The sequence below is a fragment of the Hevea brasiliensis genome, chromosome 8, assembly GCF_030052815.1.
Source record: "Hevea brasiliensis isolate MT/VB/25A 57/8 chromosome 8, ASM3005281v1, whole genome shotgun sequence".
Lineage (NCBI taxonomy): Eukaryota > Viridiplantae > Streptophyta > Magnoliopsida > Malpighiales > Euphorbiaceae > Hevea > Hevea brasiliensis.
The window spans coordinates 27,530,729-27,556,393 of NC_079500.1; the positions used below are offsets into that span (position 1 = coordinate 27,530,729).

At 33.3% G+C, this 25,665-nt stretch overlaps 1 protein-coding gene across 3 annotated transcripts; it reads left to right on the forward strand.

The window, feature by feature from the left end:
- Window positions 1-309: 309 nt before the first annotated feature.
- Window positions 310-7,850, forward strand: LOC110638983 (glycoprotein 3-alpha-L-fucosyltransferase A). Of its 3 annotated transcripts, XM_058151511.1 has the most exons (8): window positions 310-1,032; window positions 2,290-2,450; window positions 2,650-2,680; window positions 4,207-4,444; window positions 5,178-5,282; window positions 5,542-5,698; window positions 5,848-6,075; window positions 7,250-7,850. In XM_058151511.1, the coding sequence occupies exons 1-8, from the start codon at window positions 604-606 to the stop codon at window positions 7,500-7,502; spliced, it is 1,602 nt and encodes a 533-aa protein (XP_058007494.1). In that variant the 5' UTR covers window positions 310-603; the 3' UTR covers window positions 7,503-7,850. The 3 variants fall into 3 exon arrangements, with proteins under 3 accessions (XP_058007494.1, XP_021645420.2, XP_021645419.2); XM_021789728.2 differs by lacking the exon at window positions 2,650-2,680 and having other exon boundaries at window positions 2,290-2,454; XM_021789727.2 differs by lacking the exon at window positions 2,650-2,680 and having other exon boundaries at window positions 311-1,032; window positions 4,203-4,444.
- Window positions 7,851-25,665: the final 17,815 nt, after the last annotated feature.

The window sequence follows — 25,665 nt, forward strand, 5'->3', positions numbered from 1 at the left end:
ACATGCATAACTAATTATCTTCAATATTATACGCCTAATACCCTAAAAATTATTATTAAATCTCAAACTGTCCATAGACGTTTCCAGTCTGACTATGTGAGATTTACCGTAATTTAGTAATAAATTTTAATATTATCGATTGTACTGATGAGAATGATTAAATTATATTTTTTTAATTTATTTTAATTATAAAACAATATTAAATATTAATTATATATAATCTAATTAAATTTTATATTTTAAATTGTGTTATGAATTTCAAATGTAATCTATCGCAACAGAATAATTTTAAAAGAAATAGATGTCCCAATACGAAGTAAGACTACCAGTCTACCCTAATTGGTATTTCAAATGAATTTTTAGTTTGTGCTCGAACCAAACATTTTTTCTATTCTCAATTTCTCTCTATAATAACTGCAAATTTTCCATTGAAACAAACCCACTGAATCAAAACCAATGTAACAGCTTCGACGTTAGATTCATTCTAAAAATCACTTGATTATTTTCCCCTTCACTTTCTCTCTCTTTCTCTGCCAACTTTTTTTTTTTCTCCGAGAAAGGGATTTAATAAAGCGCCAGTTGGGAAAAGAAGGGTTTTGCTTGATGGGTGTTTTTTCAAATTTAAGAGGGTCGAGAGCTGCAGCAGCTCAAGAAGGATTACCTTTATCGGATGGGTTATCATCCCCACCATCGTCATCTTCATCGGTTTTGGTTCCTAAGAAGAAATGGTCAAAAATTTTGCCTGTTTTTGTTGTTCTTGTGGTTATAGCTGAGATCGCCTTTATGGGTCGTCTTGACGTGGCTAAAAATGCAGCTCTAGTTGAGTGGGCTGATAGCTTGTTTTTTAAGCCATCTTCATTGCGTGATTTGGGTTTTGAGAGTGAGGGTTTTGGACAGGGATTGGGAAATGTTCGGAAGAATGAAGGAGATTTGGACTCAGACAGCTGCAAGGAGTGGTTAGAGAAAGAGGACGCTGTGGTTTACAAAAGGGATTTTAATAAAGATCCTATCTTGGTTATTGGTGCTGAGAAGGTTTGTTTGATTTTTTTAATTTCATGTTGGTTTTAGGCTCTGTATCATATGTTTTGTTATTGGTGGAATATGAACCAAGGATCAAAGTCCAAACATGCATAAAAATCTAAAATCCATACTTGAGAGAGAGAGAGAGAGAGAGAGAGAGAGAGAGAAGCAACACTTTTTGTCCTTGCTTATGGTTCCCTTGGTGTCACCTTAGGTTTAGGCTTAGTAGATGGGGTCAAGAACTACTGTCGATGAACAAAACACACCAAGACAGGCTTTTCTTTCTGCTGTCCTTGCCTTAACGGAAAGAGTGAACAATCACCTTAGAATGACCTCTTTCTTCTCTGTCATTCTTTCAAAAACCCATTAACTACCTCTTTGATTCATGGCACCATAATTTCCATAATCATGTGCCATTAATATGGATGAAATCACTCCATGTTGCTCAAACAAGGGGAGTCAAAATATGGAGATATGGAGCTTCACCTTGGAATCAAGGTGCGAGACATGGGGCTGGGCCCTGGTCCATCGTGGGTGGACCTAAGCCCGATATTCCTACGGTTGTATTCATTTTGCTGTTTCTTATTTTTTGTTTGAATGGTTATCTGGTAATTGACTATTTAATATTTTATCTAGAGAAAGTAATGGAGTGAGGCAATCCAAGTAGTCACCTCATTTAGTTGGTATTCAGGTATAGGCACCGAGATTGTTAATGAATGGTTCTTCTTTCAACATTTTGTTCTAGTTCATAGCTGCTTGCTATACTTGAAACGAAGAGTTCGGAGCATGAATACCATTGAAAGGGTGTATTTGCACTGAGTTTATGCTGTCCTAGTTTTTAAGTTAAGACATCATTAGCTTGTCATTCTAATGCAGAAAGGACTTGTTTCTCTTCCCATTAGTTTTACTTGGGAACACGTGTTCCATTTATCAGAGTAGAGCCTGACCATATTAAATTTAAACTTCAATTTCCCATTGTACAGTAGAAATGCTTGATAATGGTATAACTATATTAAAGATTGAAAAATCTGTTGAATGAAACTGTTTTGCTGATGTTTATATTGTACAGAACTAATCTTGTACTTGTTCATTGAATTTGTACTTTCTAGAACAAATTTTAGAACAGAAGGAAGTAAATTTGTTCTTGCTGGACCCTAATATTTTCCCCAGTTTTGATGACTTGTGCAGCTAAGTGCTTCAAAAGAGTTTGAAAATTTGTATCTGTTGTTGATGTTTCACCATTCATAATATATGTACAATTCCATGTAGGGGTGGAAGACTTGTGCTGTGGGATGTCATTTTGGATTTGACCCTAGTAAGAATCCTGATGCTGCATTTCGTTCACCTGACCATGGTGGAACTGCTAGCGTGCACCGATCAATGGAATCAGCTCATTACTATCCAGATAATAATATTGCACAGGCACGATGGTGGGTAAGCACAAGCTAAAATAAATGACTTCATTGTATTCTGAGGAAAATTTTTTTTTTTGTTTTTTGGCAATGAGAATTCAAGCGAGCATCAAAGTATCTTTTCCAATTGTGTTTGAAGTTTGTATGTTCTCATAATCTTTCTGTTGATTGGTGTATGGAGGTTAATGACATATGTTAAATTTTCACTCTTATTTAGGTGCAAAGCCCTGCCTTTGATTTTCTTGAAGGTAAGTGTTTGTAGCACAAAACGTGTATGTAGATGATTCTATACAAATATCAACCTGATGCTTTTAGAAAAAATGAAATAGTGGTTCACGTTAATGTATATTGTTAGGAGTGCCAAAAAAGATTGGTGCTGAGATATCTGCACTGTTGATTCTAATAATTTTAGAGCTTAGATTTAAAGAATAAATTAAATTTAGGTCAAGAATCTGAATTAGAGAGAGAGAGAGAGAGAGAGAGAGAGAGAGTAAAGAACAACAATTGGTGGTTGTATTGAAGCTATGGAGAGTAACCCTATTTGCTGTGGCAGGCAGCTTTTGGAAGGAAGAAGAAAAGAAGTGTGTGTGTGTGAGAGAGAGAGAGAGAGAGAGAGAGAAAGAGAGGATAGAGAGAGACAGAATGGGCATCAAGTGTTTTGAATTGAATACTTATAATTCCATTATAAAAAGAGAAACCAGTACATAGAGACTTCAACAAATTAATCCTACACCTACTAGGAATAGGAATCCCAAATTAGGAAGATTTTAAACCAACACTTAATAGGAAGGAAAACATTTCAAATTAGGAAATCCATAATTAAATAAAAATATTCCAAAGCCAAATTAAAACTCTAAATTTCACAAACAAATATTTTGCAAGAAACATATAAATTTTATAATTAAGATTTAAATCAAAATAATCCTTAAATATGTTTTTCCCTAATTGCATCATTCATGTATGAATTTTTTATTTTCAACCTATCATAAATAACCAGTATCACCCTCTTCTTGGATAAACTACTGCAAAGTCTAGTATTAGTCAATTGCAAATGACTCACAAGTTTTTGTTTCCTCTTATGTTGGAAAGAGTTGGGCCGGCTATTTTTTTTTTCTCAAAACTTCTTTTGGAACACAACCATTTGATGTCTAAGGATATGTATTTAGCCAATTGTTTAGTTAAATTGTCTAAAAATTACAATCACAAAATAAAAGCAGCACACTAAAAGTATATTCTTATTTGTGTGGTATTAACTTTTTTTCCCCTATCTGTTAATTACCTATGAGATCTTGGAAAAGTGGTGTAAATATCTTAAGAATTTGAAATCTTTCTTTGTTTGGAATTTTTCTTCTTTCTTTGATAAAATAATTGTATATCAAAGGAAATTAGAGTACATAAAGAATGTATGAGATGTATCAAATGGTGCTTCAATTCAACATTAGTTTTGCAGCAGTGCTACTGACCTTGCTTTAGGGTTGTGATGTTGAACATTGAGGAGAGGACTTGGGATGCATAAAGAATTAATGATATTTAAACTACTTTTTCTCCTCAAGAACTTACCTTCTAGAATACTAGTTCTCTAGTGCAACATTTCTTCTGCATATTTATGGAGAGGTTGAAAAAAATCAATTCACTTATCACTTAATTAATTTTCTTGTCACTTTCTATGAAATATTCACATAGCTAGCATCTTTTTTGTTGATGGAACTGGTGCTTAAGTTTTCTTGTAAATTAGGAGGAAAGCTGATGTTTTATTTTCTTGTGAATTAGGAAGGGTTACAATATTGTAATGACAACTAGTCTTTCATCAGATGTGCCAGTTGGATATTTTTCCTGGGCTGAGTATGATATCATGGCACCATTGCAGTTAAAGACCGAAAAAGCACTTGCTGCTGCTTTCATTTCCAACTGTGGTGCGCGCAACTTTCGATTGCAAGCTCTTGAGGGGCTTGAAAAGGAGAAAATCAAAATAGATTCTTATGGTGGTTGCCATCGGAATCATGATGGGAGAGGTGAGCCTACCTTCCTTTTATATTGGTATTTTCATGTTTGACAAAATGCATGTGCACAAATGTTATGTTTATTCTTTAAATTTCAATCTTAATTCATAACTTTCCCTTGAGATTCTTGTGTCAATAGCATCTTTTGCCTTGAAATGCTGGTTTAGTTATTCGATATTCGTTGTTGAAACTGATCATGGTTAATTTTTATCCATTGTCCTTCAACTTTGAAGGTTGTTTCACTTCCATTCCTTAACTTTAAACTCTCATAAAAATCACTAAACTTCATTTTTGTTGCAAAAAAACCCTTCCCACCTGATCTCGGTACTTGCTCTGACCAGAATGTTGATGTCGCGTGTCCAGGATGGATTTTTGTAATTAAAAATTCTTTGTTCACATCATCTCTTGATAGGAACAGCATGGGAGAAGAAAGGCGACCTGTCTTAAGAGCATTTCAGGTTTATTCTAGAAGAGGCAAAGGAATCAGTAACAAAATGGATTTGGGTGCCTAGTAGGAGGCTGTTGAAGAGAATTTCTGATTTGTTAAATTGTACGACTGGTGGGAAAGGGAAGGTATAGAGAGAGAAGAGGATAGTATAAATAAAGAGATGTAATTAACAAAGGGCTAGAAGAATATCCTAAGGGAAATTGGGGCAGATTGTTCTACATGAAAAGTATATTTCTTGGGGGCTATGTTAGCTGGAATTATGCATAATAACTTCTGCTTCATGAACTTCTTTTGCAGTGGACAAAGTGGAGACTTTGAAACGCTATAAATTTAGCATCGCTTTTGAGAATTCAAATGAGGAGGATTATGTCACTGAAAAATTCTTCCAATCTCTTGTTGCTGGTATGAGAATCACCTCTCTCTCTCTCTCTGTGTGCCACATAACTTAGTTGATTGTGGCAATCACACTTTATTGGAGAATGTCTTTGCATGCCTTTGTTTCCGAGTTTAATAAGATTTGCCTATAATTGTAGATATCTTTTCTTAAGATTAGAAATAATTTATTGGTATAAATGAAAGAATAGTGTTAAAAGATGCTTGAACAAAATTAGAAACACTTGAAACGCTCAGAGATAATTGAAATTGCAATTAAATTTTGTAGGAACCATCCCTGTGGTTGTTGGTGCCCCAAATATTCAAGATTTTGCTCCTGCAAATGGGTCAGTTTTACATATTAAGGAGCTAGAAGATGTTGAGTCAGTTGCAAAATCTATGAATTACCTTGCAGAAAATCCTGATGCATATAATCATTCATTAAGGTATGATTCAATCAGATCTAGTAAAATGATTTGATGTTTTTTAGTTGATTTTGATTCATAGTGCTATAATTGTTTCTTGTTTACATGTTGTGGACATATTATTTGTTATTTTTCTAATGGTTTTCTTACGAAGAATGTCCATTAATCAGGTGGAAGTATGAGGGCCCATCTGATTCTTTCAAGGCCCTAGTTGATATGTCAGCTGTACACTCTTCATGCCGCCTTTGCATTCACTTGGCAACTATGATTCGAGAAAAAGAGGAACATAGTCCAGGGTTTAAGAAACGTCCCTGCAAGTGCACTAGAGTCTCAGAGACTTTGTATCATTTATATGTAAGAGAAAGAGGACGGTTTGAAATGGAGTCCATATTCTTGAGGTAAACTGATCATTTGCACAAGTGCCATGATTAATAATTTTTGGATTTGATTGCATATAGACATAGTTATCAACAACACAAGATTTAGGCACAAAGGGAACTTGGATTCTAGAAACAACGTTCAAGTGTGCACTTGTGAGAGGTGAGGGGCAAAAGAATTAAAATAAGACAACTATTTTTATTAATAACATAAAACATTTAGAAGTTTAGCAACACTGTTTTCGAAAGCAAAATAAAAATATTTATATAATATACATAAGTTTATCCCCAAGAGACTGCACAACACAACATAATTAACAATTTAAAATGGCAGAATCAACATATAAAGATGGAAAATTAACAAGCTGGAATTAACAATCTCTAATGACAGAAAAAAGCCATTTTCAACCCCGCCAAAAAAAGGGGCAGGAAATGCATCAGAAAAAGATGTTGGGTTGGGTTGGGTTTGTTTGGGGTGGTGGGGGGGGTGTGCGGGCGGCGGCTTTAAGGAAGAGATGGATTTGAGAGCCATTTATAAAAGGAAAGGTCTTTAGGCAGATGGACTAAGTGAGGGTAAAGAACATGGATGATGAGAAAAGGATTACAAAAAAAAAAAAAATAAATAAATAAAAAGGAAAGCATGATGAGAAAAAGGATTTAGAAAGGGAGAAAAGAAAATAAAAATGAGTGAGGGGCTGGAAGAAAAGAAAAGGAAAATAGGAGTGAAGAAGAATAGAGAAGATGGGTGATGGAGAAAGGGAAAAAACCTGATTATGTGCTTAAGAAAAACCCTAATAACAGTGTTTTTGTCCCCGGTTTAGAAGATTGTCTATGACTTACCTAAAGCAACATCAATTGTTTTCTTTTATTATTTAAATTAGATTTGGTGTGCGTGAGATATGGTAAATATCACTTACGTGGTTGAATCAATTGTGGTGAGTATGTATTTAACAAAAGCACTAGTCAAGTCATTATTACATGTATCCTATGATTTGGGTTCTGAATCCTAGTAGAGAAAAATCTTTTACGATTTTTACATTGCTAACTTTTCTTTTTCTTCCCCACCCCCCTTTTTTTGTGTTTAATTGTAATAGACATCTAGAAATGACAATGATTAATGATTTCATATCTCTAGTCCTCAGCCTTTCCTTCTATTTTTGTTTTAAAGAAACATTAATGAGATTATGTTATATAGGTCTGGGAACTTGACCCTAAATGCTCTGGAGTCTAAAGTGTTAAAGAAGTTCAATTCTATGAAACACACACCAGTTTGGAAGCAGGAACGACCAGAAAGCATAAGAGGAGATGATTATAAAATCTACAAAATATACCCATTAGGCATGACACAGAGGCAAGCTTTATATACCTTCAAGTTCAATGGGGATGTTGATTTCCAGAATCACTTGGAAATCAACCCGTGTGCAAAGTTTGAAGTGATATTTGTGTAGGATTGCTAGTGTTCAGCACCAACCACTTCGGTAACTGTAATATTTGCAGAGAAGTCGAGATTGAGGTGAAGGTGATTCTGTGAGAATAGTGGCATTCATCTTCTGCCTTTGTCCTCATTGTATCCAATGTTTTACATGGGCTATGAAATGTAATAGATGGAGGCGTTGGTTGAGAGTATTTATGGGGGTGAGGTCCTTGTGCATCATGATCATTTGATCTTTGACAAAAGTCGCGATAAGTGAACAAAATACACAAAATTGGGGTTTATTTTTGGTTAAGTTCTATTTATATTGGTTGTAATTTGTTTTCTGTCGATAAGTTTTACGTTGATTTTGTGTTGGATTTAATCTTGTCATAGTTTTATTGTTTTTGGGTCAAAATAGGTATCATTGTAGTAGAAGAGATTATAAAGTGAAAGACCGAAGTGAAACTGTAAACAACATGCCTGAGGGAACGTCCTTACTAGAAATGACGTTCATGGCCATGTTATGCTTTGCCAATTTGTTCTCGTGTTTCAGGGAATGAACTAATGTTTCTTGACAACTACATGGGATGGGGCTTCTAAAGTCCAGCCTGCCTTTGGGACCGTGGTTCATCTTTCGTTGGTGTTAATTGGGATTATTACACTGTAAACAACATGCCTGAGGGCACGTCCTTACTAGAAATGACGTTCTTGGCCACGTTATGCTTTGCCAATTTGTTCTCGTGTTTCAGGGCATAAACCAATGTTTCTTGAGAACTACATGGGATGGGGCTTCTAAAGTCCAGCCTGCCTTTGGGACTGTGTTTCATCTTTCGTTGGTGTTAATTGGGATTACACCATAAGGAATAACGCATTTTAAGGCGTGAACTTCGAATGGGGTTCGTGTTTTTCTTGTGCCATCTTGCTAGCAAACCATCTTTGGATCAATTAATGGCGCAAATTTCAATTAGGTGGATGAAAGAAAGGTGCAACGTGTCCTAAGTTATATAAGGTCTCCAGTCCCTGTAAAGAGGGAAATAAGAGACAAGTAGGAGGTTTTCGTTTTTTGGGTGACTCGATAAAAAAAAATTGAACAACATTAAGCAATTGGGAAATCCATCAAGAGCTTGAAGGCATTGGAGTTCTCATTTAAGTCTAAAGGGTTCTTCTTTAGAACAGTGTCTGTTTCTCTTTGTATTGAATTTTATCCATTTGTGAGAATGATGAAATTGAGATTTATTTTAATATATATTATGTTTGATTCTTGTTCAATGAGGAGCTAAATTTCTTTTTCTATAATTCAAATGTAGTCTTTTGATATCCCTATGGTTAATTGATATGGATAGATTAAATGAGTCTTGTTTAAGTTAATTTATTATTTTAAAGTTGCCTTGATTGGTTGCTTGTGGAAACCTTTTATAATGGTTGTTGGCGTCCATGGAAATTCTTTATGGTTGCTTGTCCTAGGTTAGTTAAGATAATTGTCATTGGGTTGAATGAACTATATATTCTGGTATTTTGGGCAAATATTATATGACAATTATCTTTTTTATCAACCGAATGGCCAAATATATACCAAAATACTCAAATATACAGTTCGATCAACCCAATGACAATTATGTTAACTAACTCTATTTGCTAAAGATAAGTATTCTATCTTATTTGACTTTAATTGGATTTCCATCAACTGAATCCCAACAAAATTTTTTCTAAGTCCTATGTAAGGACTTTAAACCTTCATAGTTAGGGATGTCATTTTCTCCTAATCAATATTATATACTTATTCTCACACTAGCTCTAACTTGAGCATTGGAGGGTCCTTACTAGGTCCATACCCTATAAAACTCTGACCTGTTTATTTTCTTATTTTCTATTTTGCAGTCCATACCTACAAAGAATTTCCATAGATCACAATAATGGTTTGTCACATTCAATCAGAATAACTATAAATGAAGCTGTTGTAGGTGCTTTAATGGGCAAATCTCCTAAGGATACATATGCATTATTGGAAGAGATGGCTTCCAATAACTATCAATGGTACAATGAGAGAGCTATCCCCAGGAGAGCTGCATGTCTGCATGAGGTGAAAATGGTTGGATAATTTAATGTTAATGTTTCATATAACCCATCTTTGAGTTGTGAAATGTGCGAAGGTGCTCATATGAGTTCTGAATGCCTAAATATGAAGCAAGTGCAGATTGTGTCTAATTTTAATAGGCAACAAAACAATCATTAATCCAATGTACATACAACCCAGAGTGGAGGAATCATCCAAATTTTTCTTGGAGCAACCATGGCAACCAAGTTAACAATCCTAGACCCTCTTATCCCCCAGGTTTTTAAGCAATAAATCAAGGAGTTGCACCACCTCAAGAAAGCAAGCCAACCTAGGAGGTGGCATTTGAGAAGCTATGTAATGCCACCACATGGCACATACAGGTTTGAGAGTTAGAATTGAAAATGATCAACTAGCTAGCCACAATATAAATTTGGAAATGCAAATAGGACAACTAGCTAGTTCTTCAAACTCAAAAATCTTGCCTAGGAAAATTGAGATTAATTTAAGAAAGCGTTACAAGGAAATTACTTTGAGGAATAATGAGTAGCAGAAGATCTGATAAAGGTAAGATTATAGTAGTGAGGAGAAAATGGTTGATCAAAAAGATATTTCTCATAATCAAGATGAAGAAACTACTCAAAGGAAGGAAGTATCTACACCACTCGTTAAACCTTATGTGCTTCCTGTTCCTTGTCCTTAAAGACTGCATTAAAGGAAATTGGACAAACACTTTGAGAAATTTTTTATTGTTCAATTGGTTTCTTTGAGGCTTGGCTTAGCTCGATAAAAGCTTAGCTTGGTTTGGCTCATTGAAAACTAGAGCCTTATTTTTAGTCTCATTAATAAACAAGCCGAGCTCAAACTCAGTAGTATTTGACTTATTAAGGCTTGTGATCGGCTCACAGTTGACTCATTTATAGGCTTGAGCTGGCTCATTTATAGGCCTGAGCTTGCTCATTTATAGGCTTGTTAAATAGGCTCATGAACAGGCTTATTTATAAACACGTGAGTCTGCTTGTTTATAGGTTTGTGAGAATGCTTGTAATAAGGCTTGTAATGAAACTCGAGCCCATTGTTAGCACATACTTGAAACTGTGTGGCACTTGGCTTAAACTCTTTGAAGATAAGTTAGCGAGGAGAATCTCACAATATCCTGTGGATCAAAACAAGTATATTAGCATGGGGTTTTGGCTAGCCAATTGGGAAACACATTACAAGCATTGCATACAAGCAAGTATCATAACATAATAAGTAAAACAAATAAGGAGACAAGAACATCTAAGGAATGGTCTGCTCATTCACTCATATAGCACAATCAACACAATAGGACATATAATCCTCACATCACTTGTAGGTAGGGGGGAAACCTATAAAGAGTAAAGGGACAAGGACTCTACGGACTTAGTGGCTAACTAGGCCCAACAATGGCCAACTCGTCACTCCACTTAAAGAGCATTAGGGACACAATTGGGTGTGGCAGAAGGAGACATCACAACACTTGAGCCATCACACCCTTAAAATTACATAAATAGAAATAAATACAAAATACATAGATACTCCCCTATTTTATCCTTAAAATATACATTTTACTACCTAAACTTCCTACCCTTTGATATTCTCCTCCACTCAAATGGTCGATGTTCTCGTTGACTGATCTTGTAACATCACCTCAGTCTTTTTGTGCATGTGGTTGTAAAATATGCAATAAAACACCGCCTCATTAAAAACCTTTACCAAGAAAATCCCAATGGGAAAAAAATCTTAGTGAAGGAAAAAAGAGTGCAATGCGTATTTACAAATGAGACTGAGCTTACAAGAACTCTTCAATCTTCTGCTTATGTGGTTAGAGGTCTGCTTCCTTCTCCTAACTAGCCTTTTCTGTGCTCAAATCCTTCCACTTGATGAGGTACTCCTTGTATGGCTGACACTTGGTTATTTTGACAACTTGCTCTACCAAGATCTCTTTTACTCCTTGGTTGACTGGTGGTGTGCATGTGAAAGCTAGTTTGGAAGATCTATTGCAGCTAGGATCCGTCTCATCCTCACAATACAACTTCAATCTGTTGGCATGGAAAGCTGGGTTAATCTTCATCCATTCGAATGGCTCTACTTTGTAAGCAAGTTGGCCAACTCTAGCAATAATTGGTATTAGCCCTTTGTATGTGCAAACTCGTCTCTTGTCTTGATTGCAAAGGAATCGGAGTTGATCAGGTAGTAACTTTACCATCACTAGATCTCCAACTGCAAACTCTTATGGCATCTGATTCTCATCTGCTCATTTCTTCATGTGTCTTGATACTTTCTCCAATTGGGCTTTTACAATCTCTGTATTCTACCTCCACTCCTTTGTAAAGTGGTATGCCTTCGGATTTCTACCAGTGTAAGGACAATCTAGAGTATGAGGTACAAAAGGCTGTTGATCTATAATAATCTCAAAAGGACACTTATTAGTAGTACAACTCTTTAAAGAATTAAAATAAAATTGTGCCACATCAAGTAATAAAGCTCAATTCTTCTGTCTAGCATTGATAAAATGCCATATATATTCCTATAACAACCTATTAAATCTCTCAATATGGCTATTTATTAGTGGATGGAAACTTGTTGAGACATCTAGTTTAGAGCCCAAGAGGCAGAATAGCTCTGACCAAAATGATCCTATAAACTGGCCATCTTGATCACTTATAATGCTCTTTGGGACACCCAGTGCTTCACCACAATCTTGAAAAAGGCACTGGCAATATCTTCTACTGAACAATACTTTGACATAAGCGCAAAGGTCCTATATTTGGAGAATCTAGTAATTATCACCAACTTGTGGTCATATTTCCCCACTTTTGGTAGGCCAACAATGAAGTCTAGAGAAATATTTTTCCATGGTCTACTTTGCACCGGTAATGGTTGTAACAACCTCATAGGTTTCTGTCATTCCACCTTATCTGATTGACACACTAGACAAGTCTTCATATACTCCCTTACATCATCCTCCAATTAAGGTCAATAATAGCCCTGTTTCAACAAAGCTAGTGTGGATTGCCAGCTGATGATTAGGCTCGTAATGAAACTTGTTAAATAGACTTGTGAGTTAGCTCATTCAACAAAACATTTATATTAATTATTGTACTATAAAATAATATATTATTGAATATTAATTAAAATTATGATATAATTAGTATATAAAATATATTTATAAAATATACTTATTTATAATTTAAATTTAATTTTTTGGAAAAAATACACTTTAGTACCATGTGATTTGTACGTTTTATTAATAGGGGCTTGATTTTTTTTTTTTCTATTTTTTAACTTAAGGGCCTAGTTATTATGCTGTTAATATTTAAGGAAAAAATTGACAAACGATGTCAATGTTTGTTGATGTGGCAAGTCTCCTTATGTTCCTAAGTTGGCATAGCAAGTAAGCTCCACTTATTTGGCTATACATACCAGTCTGCCTACTGATTTCTTCATAATAGTGGATAAATGTCAGCATATTTTGTTTTCTCCCATTCTTCTTAACTTGGCACTAGATGGATTACATAATTACATACAACCAAACGTGTAAAACCTATTTTCCATGCTAGCTTAATAGCACTGAAAAACTTACCACGTCAGCATAAATTGATGCAGTTTAAAATTTTTCCCTTAAATACTAATGACATAATAATATTGGCTCTTAAGTGTTGAAAAAAAAAAACACTCAGACCTATATTAATAAAACGCGCAAACCACTGGGTGTTAAAGTATACTTTTCCCTAATTTTTATAACAACCAAGTGAATTTTTAATAAGAAATAGATATGCTCTCAATATATAATAAATATTTGGTATTTTCTTAAAATTTGATGAATGAGTATTTGAATTTCTTTTTCCCATAATATATATATGTGACACCCCTTACCCGGCTACAGTATATCCGAGTAAGATATGTCACACGGTGTACCGGCACACTCTATTTTACCTTAATTAATTTTTGTCATAATTTTGAATATAATTTATGAAGTATAATTTATTTAAGCCATTTATCAAAAGTATTATTTATTTGAGGTTCCGAAAATTTTAAAGAAAATCCGGCAAAGTACCGGCTAAAAATGGAGAAAGCTTCTTGAAACTCGTGAAAACACTTCCAATATTCATGTCTCATCATCTCAAACTCCAATATCAAAATCTCAACAACATTTCTCAATTTCGGTTCTCAATCATCCATCACATGTGATAATCAAGTATAAATCACAATTAGATATTTACTTTTCCATTCACAAATAAAATTTTCATAATTTACATGAACATCAAAATACATTACATAATTCTAAATACATATGAGAAAATAAAAATTTAGTTACGAAATGACAAAATGACACCTAATGCCCTACCAATGCACTGCAAGTGGTGAGGTGACACGGACACTGTGCAGAACTGCAGGATGGACTCACCCAGTCTGCGGTCTACTGGGCTCACAATCAGTATCTCCAGTACCTACGAGAGACAAAAGCAACGCGCTAAGCAATAATGTTTAGTGGTGCAATAATAAAATAAAAGAAAATAGCAGAAAATAAATATGTAGTGAATGTATATGTTTTATTTGTTTTGAATTTGTATATCATTAACTTTGTCCACTTTCATTCATTTGGTTGCCCAAGTAACCTACACTAGATGACTGGACTGGATAAACGGGTAAACTGGCACTAGGTATCAAGTACCTCGGGCCATCACACCATCGGTCACGTATGCATCTCCCGGTGTGCAACAGAACAGCTAATAAGCTGTGATAACATCAGGCACAAGGCCAAATCTCAATACAAGGTCAGAATGGCTAAAAGCCATAAAATCACAGAATGGCATATTGCCACGTGCAGTACTGCTAACTGAACCCTATTGGCATGCCAAACTATCCAAACCAATCTTGTTAGGTATACTAGGACATTTGAAACTTTTAAATTCTTCAATTTGTGAATTTCAAGTTTTGGTGTTACTATTCACCCCATTGGTCAACAAAAATATTGACTTTTGGATAGAAAATAGGTATATTGGTTTTGACACTCCCAACATACCATATTTTACATTTAAAACTTGTTGGAATTAACCCCTAAATTCATTTCCAAACCTAAAACCTAGAGAGCAGAATTTTCAGTTTTTGTGACCCAACTTCACTGTTCCATTGGGCCTTGTTGCAGTGGGAATTTGAGGAAATGGTAAACATGAAAGTTGTTCCTTATTTTGTCTATTTGAATTTATTTTTTTGAATCACTCCATTTGGAGTTTTTTAGCTCCAGATATGGTCCAAAAACCACAGCTGGCCGGATTGCCAAAACTACAGAATTACCAAATCTACAGTACCATGAACAGTGATTGCCACTGCCTTGTTGAATAGGTTCTGGTCATATTTTGGGGTAAGTTTCTTCATGAAAGTTGTTTGTTTATGTCTTATCTTGTTGCTGTAAAAATTTCAGGTCAATTGACCATATCTACAGTGAGTTATGGCCAAATGAACAGTTACTGTTCATTTGGTCATTTCTGCAGGTGCTGTTGCAGGGTATCCGGATTGGGGCCAACTTTTGGTCCTCTTGATTTGGTCTTTTGGGCATGGTTTCTTCAGCAAAAATGTGCCATTATAAGCCTAGTTTCATGTCCAATTGGCCAAACACCAATTGGACCTACACAGCCAAAGTTATGGCTGTCTAAGTGGGCTGGAATCACAGCCACCCTTGCTGCACTCTCTAGGCAGCATACTCATTCACTTTGCCATGCTATATTTCAGTCCCAATTATGGTCAAATTTCCTCAAATGGTCACTAATTGACCATTAAAATGTTCTTTAACAATTTCATAAGCCAAGTTAAAATTTTCACTCCTAAACCCTAGCTCAAATTCAAGGTTTACACCCATTTACCTTAGTTAGCACACCAATTCATTATACATGTGTATATGTACCTTAAACATCATTTCTAGTCCACTCTAAGTCCAAAAAAACACTCATTCCTATTCCTTCAATAGGGCTGCCGAAATCCATAGTATGTATACACATAATTTTTGTTCATTTAAGTTACAAATTCTTGTTGATTTCAAGTTCCCAACATGGAAAATAAGAGTTTTAAGTAGATAGGTGCACTAACCTCTTATAGGCAGATTTTTCCCAAGCTCAAAACTTCACTTCCTTTCCTTTTCTTGGCTTCCAAAAGGTTGTTTAAGGTGTGGGGTAAAATTTTAATGAAGAGAGGTTAGGGTTTTGTGGTGAAACAAAGTAAGAATCAAGCTTGGGAAGTGAGGTTTAATGGAGGTTGAGAGAGGGAGAGAGAAGCTGCCGATTGATGAAGGAAGAAGAACATATTTTTTTTGTTTCAATTTTGCCTCATTTTCCCTTTTTAATGAAATTGCTTGATTGTCATTGGTGGAGAGAAATTTTAATGACACCATGTGATGTCAAAAGTCCCATTTTTTTCATTTTTCTTTTCTTTTCTTTTCTACTTAATTTCAATTCAATTTTTAGAAATGTTTATTCATATTTTATGTCATATTAATTATTTACTCAACTGGACAAGTCGGCCAAAAATCACCTCTGAAGGCGAAATGACCAAAATGCCCTCCGTTTGGCTTAACGGGTCAAAATTATCTGTACCGATTGAAAAATTTTTCTAGGTATTTTCTTGGCATTCTAATGCCATGGGAACCTCAATAACCCTTCTCTGGAGTCCCAAAAATTATTTTATGAATTTTCTCTCTGGTCTAGGGCTCCTAGTTGCGAGAACCACAACTTCCCTCTGGGTTACCCATCGCTTGGGCACCGGCTCATTTAACTTGGTTGTATTTTATTTCCAAAATTTTTCCTAAATTTTTCTTATTAATATTTGAGTTAATTATGGTCCTTCACTTTAGTTTAAATATTTTTTCGGACATTCTAGCTGTCCGGACCGACACCAGTCACAGGAACAGTAGAATGTACGGAGTTGCTACCGGGAGGGTGTTACAATATAAATATATGAGGGGGAGGGGGAACATTGGTTTTGCTAAAAATACCCTTCATTTTTCAAATCAATGATAATTATATTTTTATTATTTAAATTAATTTTAAAGTATATAAATTTAAAATTCTTAATTTTAAAATTTATATAAATTTAAAATTCTTAGTCATACTTATACTTAACTTCAATTAAATATAAAATTTTACAAGAAGTAATTAAATACAATAAGAAATTAATAAGTGAAAAATAAAAAGGAAAAAGTACAAAAAGAAAAAACCTTATGGTTTGGCCCTTTGACAAATAAGGGACCGTAGTTTAATTTTTGTTAATTTGATATTCTGTATTTTTCTTTGTTAGCATATATGATCAAAACCATTTGTTATTATTAAATAATATTGACATGACAATACATGGGTGACATGTCAGCGCCACATGTTTGCTGCATAAGTATCATGTGGGCACCCAGTACCATGTTTGCCATGTGTCATCACGTCAATGCCAAATATTTTCTCACATCAGTGTTATTTAATGATAACTAATAGTTTATACCACATTTGTTAATGGAGGAAAATACATGGTATCAAATTGACAAAAATAAAATCATAGTCCCTCATGTGTCAAAGCGCGAAACCATATAATATTTTTTTTTCTATTTTTTTTAAATAAAAAATATTATTAATCTATAATCTATAATATATATAAATGTATAAAGGGGGACATTTGCATTGTCAACAATGCCCTTCATGATGTATATTAATTATAAAAATATCAACAAAAAGTATCTAAAGTGATAATTGTATATATTTGTCGCTAATAACATAAATTAGTGATAAAATCTATCGTTAATTACTTTTAACAATAGTATATCCATCGCTAATATTTCAGCAATGAGAAACTATTTTATACAAAGTCATCACTAATACTTTTTAGCAATGCCTTATTCGTTACTAATACTTTCAGTAACAAGAAATAATTCTTACAACTTCTCGTTAATAATTTTTAGCAACAAATTATTCATCGCTAATATTTTTAGCAATGAGTTATTCAATTCAAATTCGTTGCTAATAATTTTTAGTGATGACTTATCTGTTACTAAATGTATAAATAATTTTAATTTTAATATTACTATAACTAATATAAATTAAAATTTTAATATTATTTTAATAGTAATTGAACTTTTCCTAAAAATCCTATTATAATTCTAAATTCTTAATTCTATAAGTATTATTAATTCATTCAAAATTATTTAGTTTATTATAATCAAATTAATAAACAACATTAAATACTGAATCTTAGTTATACTAATTTATTTTTTTAATTATTCTAAATATTTATAAACTTATAATATTAAATTACAAAATTATTATTAGAAAACTATTTAATTAATATAATTATAAAATTATTATTAAAAATTAACTATTTAATTAAGTAAAAAATTTATATTTATATCGATAAATATAAAATTCTAATCTTATTCAATGGCAAATATTTTATTTGTTATAACGTTGTAGCTTTTTTTTTTTTTAAATATTAGTACAAGACAACTATTACATTTACATACTCTATTTTTATGCAATAAGATTCAAGCTTAATTAACTTTGACTTATAATGTGATGTTTTTTTTTTCTTTTTTTCACTACATTTTTGTTTGTCTTTTTCTCTTCAATGAGCAAAATCTATTTATAAGTCTTTAAATTTTTTAAGTTTTCAGTAACAAGAAATAATTCTTACAACTTCTCATTAATAATTTTTAGCGACAAATTATTCATCGCTAATATTTTTAGCAATGAGTTATTCAATTCAAATTCGTTGCTAATAATTTTTAGTGATGACATATCTGTTGCTAAATATATAAATAATTTTAATTTTAATATTATTTTAATATTAATTGAACTTTTCCTAAAAATCCTATTATAATTCTAAATTCTTAATTCTATAAGTATTATTAATTTATTCAAAATTATTTAGCTTATTATAATCAAATTAATAAACAATCGTTAAATACTGAATCTTGGTTATACTAATTTATTTTTTTAATTATTCTAAATATTTATAAACTTATAGTATTAAATTACAAAATTATTATTAGAAAACTATTTAATTAATATAATTATAAAATTATTATTAAAAATTAACTATTTAATTAAGTAAAAAATTTATATTTATATCGATAAATATAAAATTCTAATCTTATTTAATGGCAAATATTTTATTTGTTATAAAGTTGTAGCATTTTTTTTTAATATTATTACAAGATAGCTATTACATTTACATACTCTATTTTTATGCAATAAAATTCAAGCTTAATTAACTTTGATTTATAATGTGATTTTTTTTTCTTTTTTTCACTACATTTTTGTGTGTTTTTTTTTTTCAATGGGAAAAATCTATTCATAAGTCTTTACATTTTTTAAGTTTTTGTATATCACCGGCATCATTTTTATGGAAGTAGTTGCATGTGAATATGATCATTAAGATTTTGTTGTTATTGCCAATATCAAATAAAATCAATATCCTTGCAAATTCAATGATATTTATAGAGGCTAATACATATTAATTTTCCTATTTTTTTTCATATTTGATATTATTGCATCCTATAATATTTGGAAAGATTAATATTATTTTTACATAAAAAGTGTATTTTACATGTGATTATATGAGATTTTAATTTTATTGGGCTTATTTAGTTTAAATGTAGATTAATATTCATATGTGCATGAATATATTTTTTATTTTTATTTTATTAGTCAATCTAATTAGATAGGTTGTTAATTTTGACCACAAGGTTATAAGAAAGCTTAATTTTAATGTTGCATATATTTATGTAAAAAGTTATACTCATCTCAATATTAATTTTAAGTTGTTATATTTTAGATTTTTAAAATAATAACGAGAGGAAGACGCGACAAGTAAAAAAAGAAAAAAAAATTGACTATTTGAGAGTATTAATTATATAATTGATATGATTAATTAAAAATGTATTTATAACATATATAATTATTTTTGCGTGAAATTGATTTTACTTAATTTACACGTTTCAAAAGTGGATATGACCTTTTTCGCATGTGAGAGTTGGATTGCAAGCGTGCCAGGGACGCACATGATCCTAGTTATAAGTGTATTTGCGCCGGTCTGACTTTTAATCAGAGCGATTGACAGGAAATAAAGGACTGAATTTTCCCTTAGGTTCCTTGACTCTACTAAAATTCACTTCGTCAAGATCTTTACTTGATCAACTTGAAAAATTTGAGAACTGAAATTGACTATTAAGAAATCAAAAGTTCGCTTGTGCATGAAAGAGTAAAAGTTGTGCTTGAAAAGTAAACGTTGTTCATGGCTAATGGCTTCGAAAAGTAAATCTATATAGAAAAGATAGAATTTATGCTTAATTAAAAAGAGTAAATTGCTTGTTGAGAAAATGTAAATATGTGCAAAATGCGTAAAAAAAAGTTTTGAGAAATTGAAGAACTAATTTGCTTGAAAATGTTAACATTGGAAAAAAAATAGTAAATTGGCTTACTGGTGATTTGCAGGAACTAGAATATGAATAAGAAATTATAAATTGCATTGAAAACTGAAGATCTAGAATATAGAAAATGAAATATTTGTAGAAGAATTGTAAATTGTTTGCTTGAAAAGAAAATGTCCCGACTCGATTTTTGGGCCGAACCGGCACTAGGACTTGAGTCAGCATAAAGTCTCCGAAGCCCGTAGTAAGCATAACTGTTTCTAAGCTACACATAAAGCCTATTAAGACAGCCCAATTTCAAGAAAACAAACGGACATAGTCCAACCATAAATTAGACTATCCAATGGGGAGCATTAACTCTCCCGACCTATAAACAAATAAGATCAATAATATGGGGAGCTCAGCTCACCTTTACAATCCTCAAATTACATAAATCAACACTTGGGAGTTGAGCTCCCTCCATCATCAATAATGAACATCCATGCAATCTCACATAATTAATATTACAACTCCAGAACTAAGTTATTACAAACCAAATAAAAAATACAACTATTGGTCCATGCAGAGTTCTAAATTTAAATAAAAGACAATAAAGGTCAATCAAATATTTTTTTCTTAAACCTACAGGGAAAGAAAGCAGGTTAATCTCAAATAAAGCCACCTATTACCTAAGGAAAAATAGTTAAATAGGGGTGAGTGTTCGACTCAGAGAGTAAGATATTAATTTTAAATATAATTTTTACAACTATCTAAATCTAATGTATTCTTATTTATGAAATGTAACACGTTCACATAGTTCAAATAATTCAACCAATATTCGAACAAAAAATAATTTGGAGCATGCACACACCCATGTGTCACATCTATACATATATGGGAGCTGATCCCCTATACAACTCTCTTAATCCAATGCTTGCTACCGAGGTTAACTCAAGCTGAACTTTCGCTTAATAGTCCAAGTGCGGGGGCTAGCGAGATCAACTCCAAGCTGTGCTCATCCCAACTTATCCATATATAAGGATCGGGTCCCAGCGAGTCAAACTTTAGCCGCAGCTACTCATCCTACCCATATCCATATCCACACCATACTCGCGCCAACACACACACAGAGCTTCATGTTATCTTAAGGCGACATCCATAAACAAATTCAATAATATGTGCAGCAAAGGGGCGTGTCTTGCATTTAACTAATTATATACATATATATAAGTGAATGCATGAGCATGCCTTAAATATAAATTAATAATATTAAAATTACAAATAGAATCAATATCAAACTCACAGATTATCCAAGTGTCACTGGGGCAGCTGAGAAGATGAGGAAGGTTGACTCGGACCACCTAAACAATCATATTTAAGAAACTTATCATAAATCAAAACAAAGAACTATAGAGTCAAAGACACTCTAAATTTATGCCGAAAGTATAATAGAGTTTTCTCGGTATCTTGGATCTATCCAACTTGCAAAACAACTCAACTAACACTTCTCAATTCAAAAGGCCTCAAGCCCACAACATAACAACAACACAATGCCCCTCTTGGGCCTGCCAAACCAGTTAATTCTCACATAAAATAATTATTTAAAAATTTAAAACGTTACATTCTTTCCTTCATACAGAAAATTCATCCTCGAATTTTTATATAACGTAGAATAAAATTACTAAGTTACATCACTTTAAGAGATGCTTTACATACTAAACAAGTATGGGTACTTGCTGCGCATATCCTGCTCTAACTCCCAAGTGCATTCCTCTATAGATTGACTTCTCCATAGGACTTTAACCATAGGAATCTACTTTGATTGAGTTGTCTCATTTGATAATCCACTATGGCCACTGGTTGTTCCTCAAAGGTCGACTATGTCTGGTTGCAGCACATGAGAAGGTCGGGAATATATTTTCTAAGTATAAAAATATGAAACACTGGGTAGACATGAGAAAGGTTTGATGGCAACTCCAACCGATAGGCAACAGCTCTCACTCTAACTGTGATCTCAAAAAGTCTTATGTAACAGGGTGCCAACTTGCTTTTCTTTCCAAATCTCATAGCCCCCTTCATAGGAAAAACCTTTAAGAACACATAATCACCTATTGCAAATTTTAAATCTTTTTGCCTCGGGTCTGTATAACTCTTCTGTCTGCTAAAAGCTATTTTTAAATGTTCCCTAATTAAAAGAACCATATCAGAAGTATGCTACACTAAATCTACATCATGTACTCTCACCTCTCTAACTTCTGTCCAACACATAGGGGATCCACATTTTCTGCCATACAATGCCTCATAGGGTGCCATTCCAATACTAGAATGATAACTGTTATTATAAGCAAACTCCACCAATGGCAGCTGGTCATTCCACTGACCTCCAAAATCTATGACACATATATAAAGCATATATTTCAATGTTTGTATTGTCCTCTTAGATTGCCCATCTGTCTATGGGTAGAAAGCTGTGCTAAAATTTAGCTATTCTAAAATTCAGCTGTGTACCAAATGCTTTCTATAGCTTCCTCCAGAACCGAGAAGTAAATAGGGACCCTCTGCCAGATATTATGGAAGCAGGAACCCCATGCAATCTGATTATCTCATGAATGTACAACCTTATATACTGAGCAACCAAAAAGGTGGTCCTCATAGTCAAAAGTGACTCGACTTGATCAAATGGTCCACAATCACCCATATGGAATCATACCCTCAGGTAGTATGAGGCAACCCAGTCACAAAGTCTATAGTGATCATTTCTCACTTCCACTCTAGAATGGGAATCTCCTGCAGCTTCCTTGATGGCCTCTGATGCTCAAACTTTACTTTCTAACAAGTCAGGCACTTGGACACAAAGTCTACTCTGTCTCTCTTGATACCATTCCACCAGTACTTATCCTTCATATCATGGTGCATCTTTGTAGATCTTGGGTGAACACTGTATGGTGTGTAGTATGCCTCCTGCATAATCTCATTCCTTAGGTTGTCCACATCAGGCGCACATACCCTGGAGCCTTGCATAAAAGTACTATCCCCATCAAACCCAAATTCAAACTCTTCTCCCTATTGCACCTTTTCCAAGATCCGCATTAATTGTGGGTCCCTGTGCTGAAAAACTCTAATTTTGTCTCTCAAATCCTACCATACTCTGAAATGTGCCAAAAGTGCACTCAAAGAAGTTATATCCAATATCAAACCCTGATCCATCTGCTCATGCAACTCTTGTATCAACAGTCTCCTCTCTGTTGTTATATTAGCCAAGTTACCATAAGACTTCCTGCTCAAAGCATTGTCACCACATTTGCTTTACTAGGGTTATACTGGATAGTGCAGTCATAGTCTTTCTGTAACACTCCTATTTGTATAGCCTGATATATTTTACTATTCCGGTGATCGGTGTCAGTCTGGACAATTAAGAAGATTAGAACCACATCTAAGACACCTAGAGAAGCCTTGAACACAAATAATTAGTAATTTTCAAGTAGTTAAGTACAAATAAGAAAAAAAGAACACAAGAAGTTAAATGAGCCGGGAGTCACAGTGATGGGTGACCTTCTCGGGAATGACTACGAGGTCAGTGTAAACTCAAATTTCGAACCGTAAAATGTGATGCTGCGGTCCTTAAGACTATTGTAAACATAGTGGAAAAGAGAAAATCATAGAAAAGAATTATTAGGGAGGTCAAATAATTAGGTCAGGGATCCATAAGAAATATTGAATAACTTGCAAACGTGATTGAACCAGCGAGGGGCAATTTGGTCAATTCACCCCTAGAGCTGACTCCTGACCTAACTGTCCAATAAAATCGGAGAAAAGAAAATTTTGGGATCAAGAGTTAAATTAAAAAACTAATGAAAAAATAAAAAAAAAGAGAAAAGAAAAATTTTTGTTACCCCATGTTGATGACATCAATTATGATGTCAAAATTTATTTTTAATTTCCCACATTTTGTGACCAATTCAAATACACAAAATAAGACCTAAAATGACATTAAAAAAAAGAAAAGAAAAACATTCTTATCTTCCTCCCAAACCAGCCGGCTCCTTCTGTCCTTCACTTCATTATTAAAATAACTTCCATGGAAGCGTAATCAAAGCTTTTCAAAACCTCACTTTGTCCCCAAAATTCTCATTAGACCTGGTTAACTTCACTTGAGAAGAAGCTTGAGCAAGAAAAGAAAAGAGAAAAAGGAAAGAATTGAGGAAGTGGAGCTCCAAAGTTGAGGTAAGAATTTAAATTGGAATTTTTAGTTTAAAACACATGTTTTGAGTTAATTTAACTTAGATTTCAACTTAAAAATCAAAACAAAAAAAATTGTTGGGGGAGTAAATAGGAAATTCGTCCAGCTAGGGTTAGGGTTTGTTATGAATGAGTTTGATGGTCTTGAATGGCTATTTGAGGTGAATTAGGTGTGTAGAACATGAATACACACTTTAAATTGCATTAGATTGAACTTTGTGTGTAGCTAGGGTTTTGAACATATGAAAAATAGAAGAAAAATTTGAGAATTGGCCAAATGATGTTATTGAACTTATTTGAGTTGAGAAATGGTTAATTTTGACCATTTGTGGTGTGTATGAATTGTTGGAAATAAGTTTAAATTCGGATTGGTGAGGGTCAATCTGCAGGCAGCTTGACCTAGGTCCATTTCAGGGACCAAAACTAAAAATTTACCAACCCAATTGGTGTGAGCCCAATTGGGCATGAAACTAGACACAAAATGGCACATGTTTCACTTTGGAATCATGCTCAGAAAGTGACCATAACTTAGTGAATAATTAGGTTAAATCCAGATTGGGCACACTGACCTGTACAAAAATGACCAAATGAACAGTAATTACTTAAGTGACCATAACTTGGTCTAGGAAGGTCCAAATGACCTGATTGTTTACCAGTAGAAAGCTGAGACATAGGCCTAAAACTTTTATGAAGAAAACAAACCTAAATTTTGACTATAACCTGTTTGAAAATCCACCTGTAGTCAACCCATTAAAACTGCCAAAATCCAAAATTTGCCCAGAATTCTGGGTAACACCAAATCTGGCCAGCCATGTTCAAATGGCTATAACTTGGGCTACAAAACTCCAAATGGAGTGATTAAAAAAGGCAAATAAAGTTAAGACAATAAGGAACAACTTCTATGAAGAAAACTTAGCCAAATTATCACAGCAACATGACTAATGAAACAGTGCAAAACTGAACACTAAAACTGAAAATTTGAAATTTGTGCCTAAGAGACTTGAAGTTTGAGGAAACAACCAAAACCAATAAATTAGGTAACCAAAATGTGGTATGTGGGTGAAATTAGATTGTCCATTTCTATTAAGAATTAGAAAGTCAACAAATTGACTTGAATAATATCGTGAATAGTAACCCCGAAATACAAACTTTAATGAACATTAGGTTTAGCATATTAAAGTTAGATATAAATAGATTTGAAATTATTTTTGGACTTATGATAAATTATGATACTGAAACACTGTGAAATTATGTGTTTCAGTCGAAAAGAATACCAGGAAGGAACCTGAAGCATCGAGTTAAGGACAAGAGGTGACTCGTATAAGGTTTGTACACAACATAGAAATTTCTGTAAATTTTCTTCTAGAAATTGTTTTGAATGAATTGTGATATTAAATTGTGAATTAATTGTATTGAAATGTTTATTATACTTTTGACTTAAATTGTTGAAAGTTTACTTATATGTGTTTGAAATGGCAATAAATGTTTAGTAAATTGCTA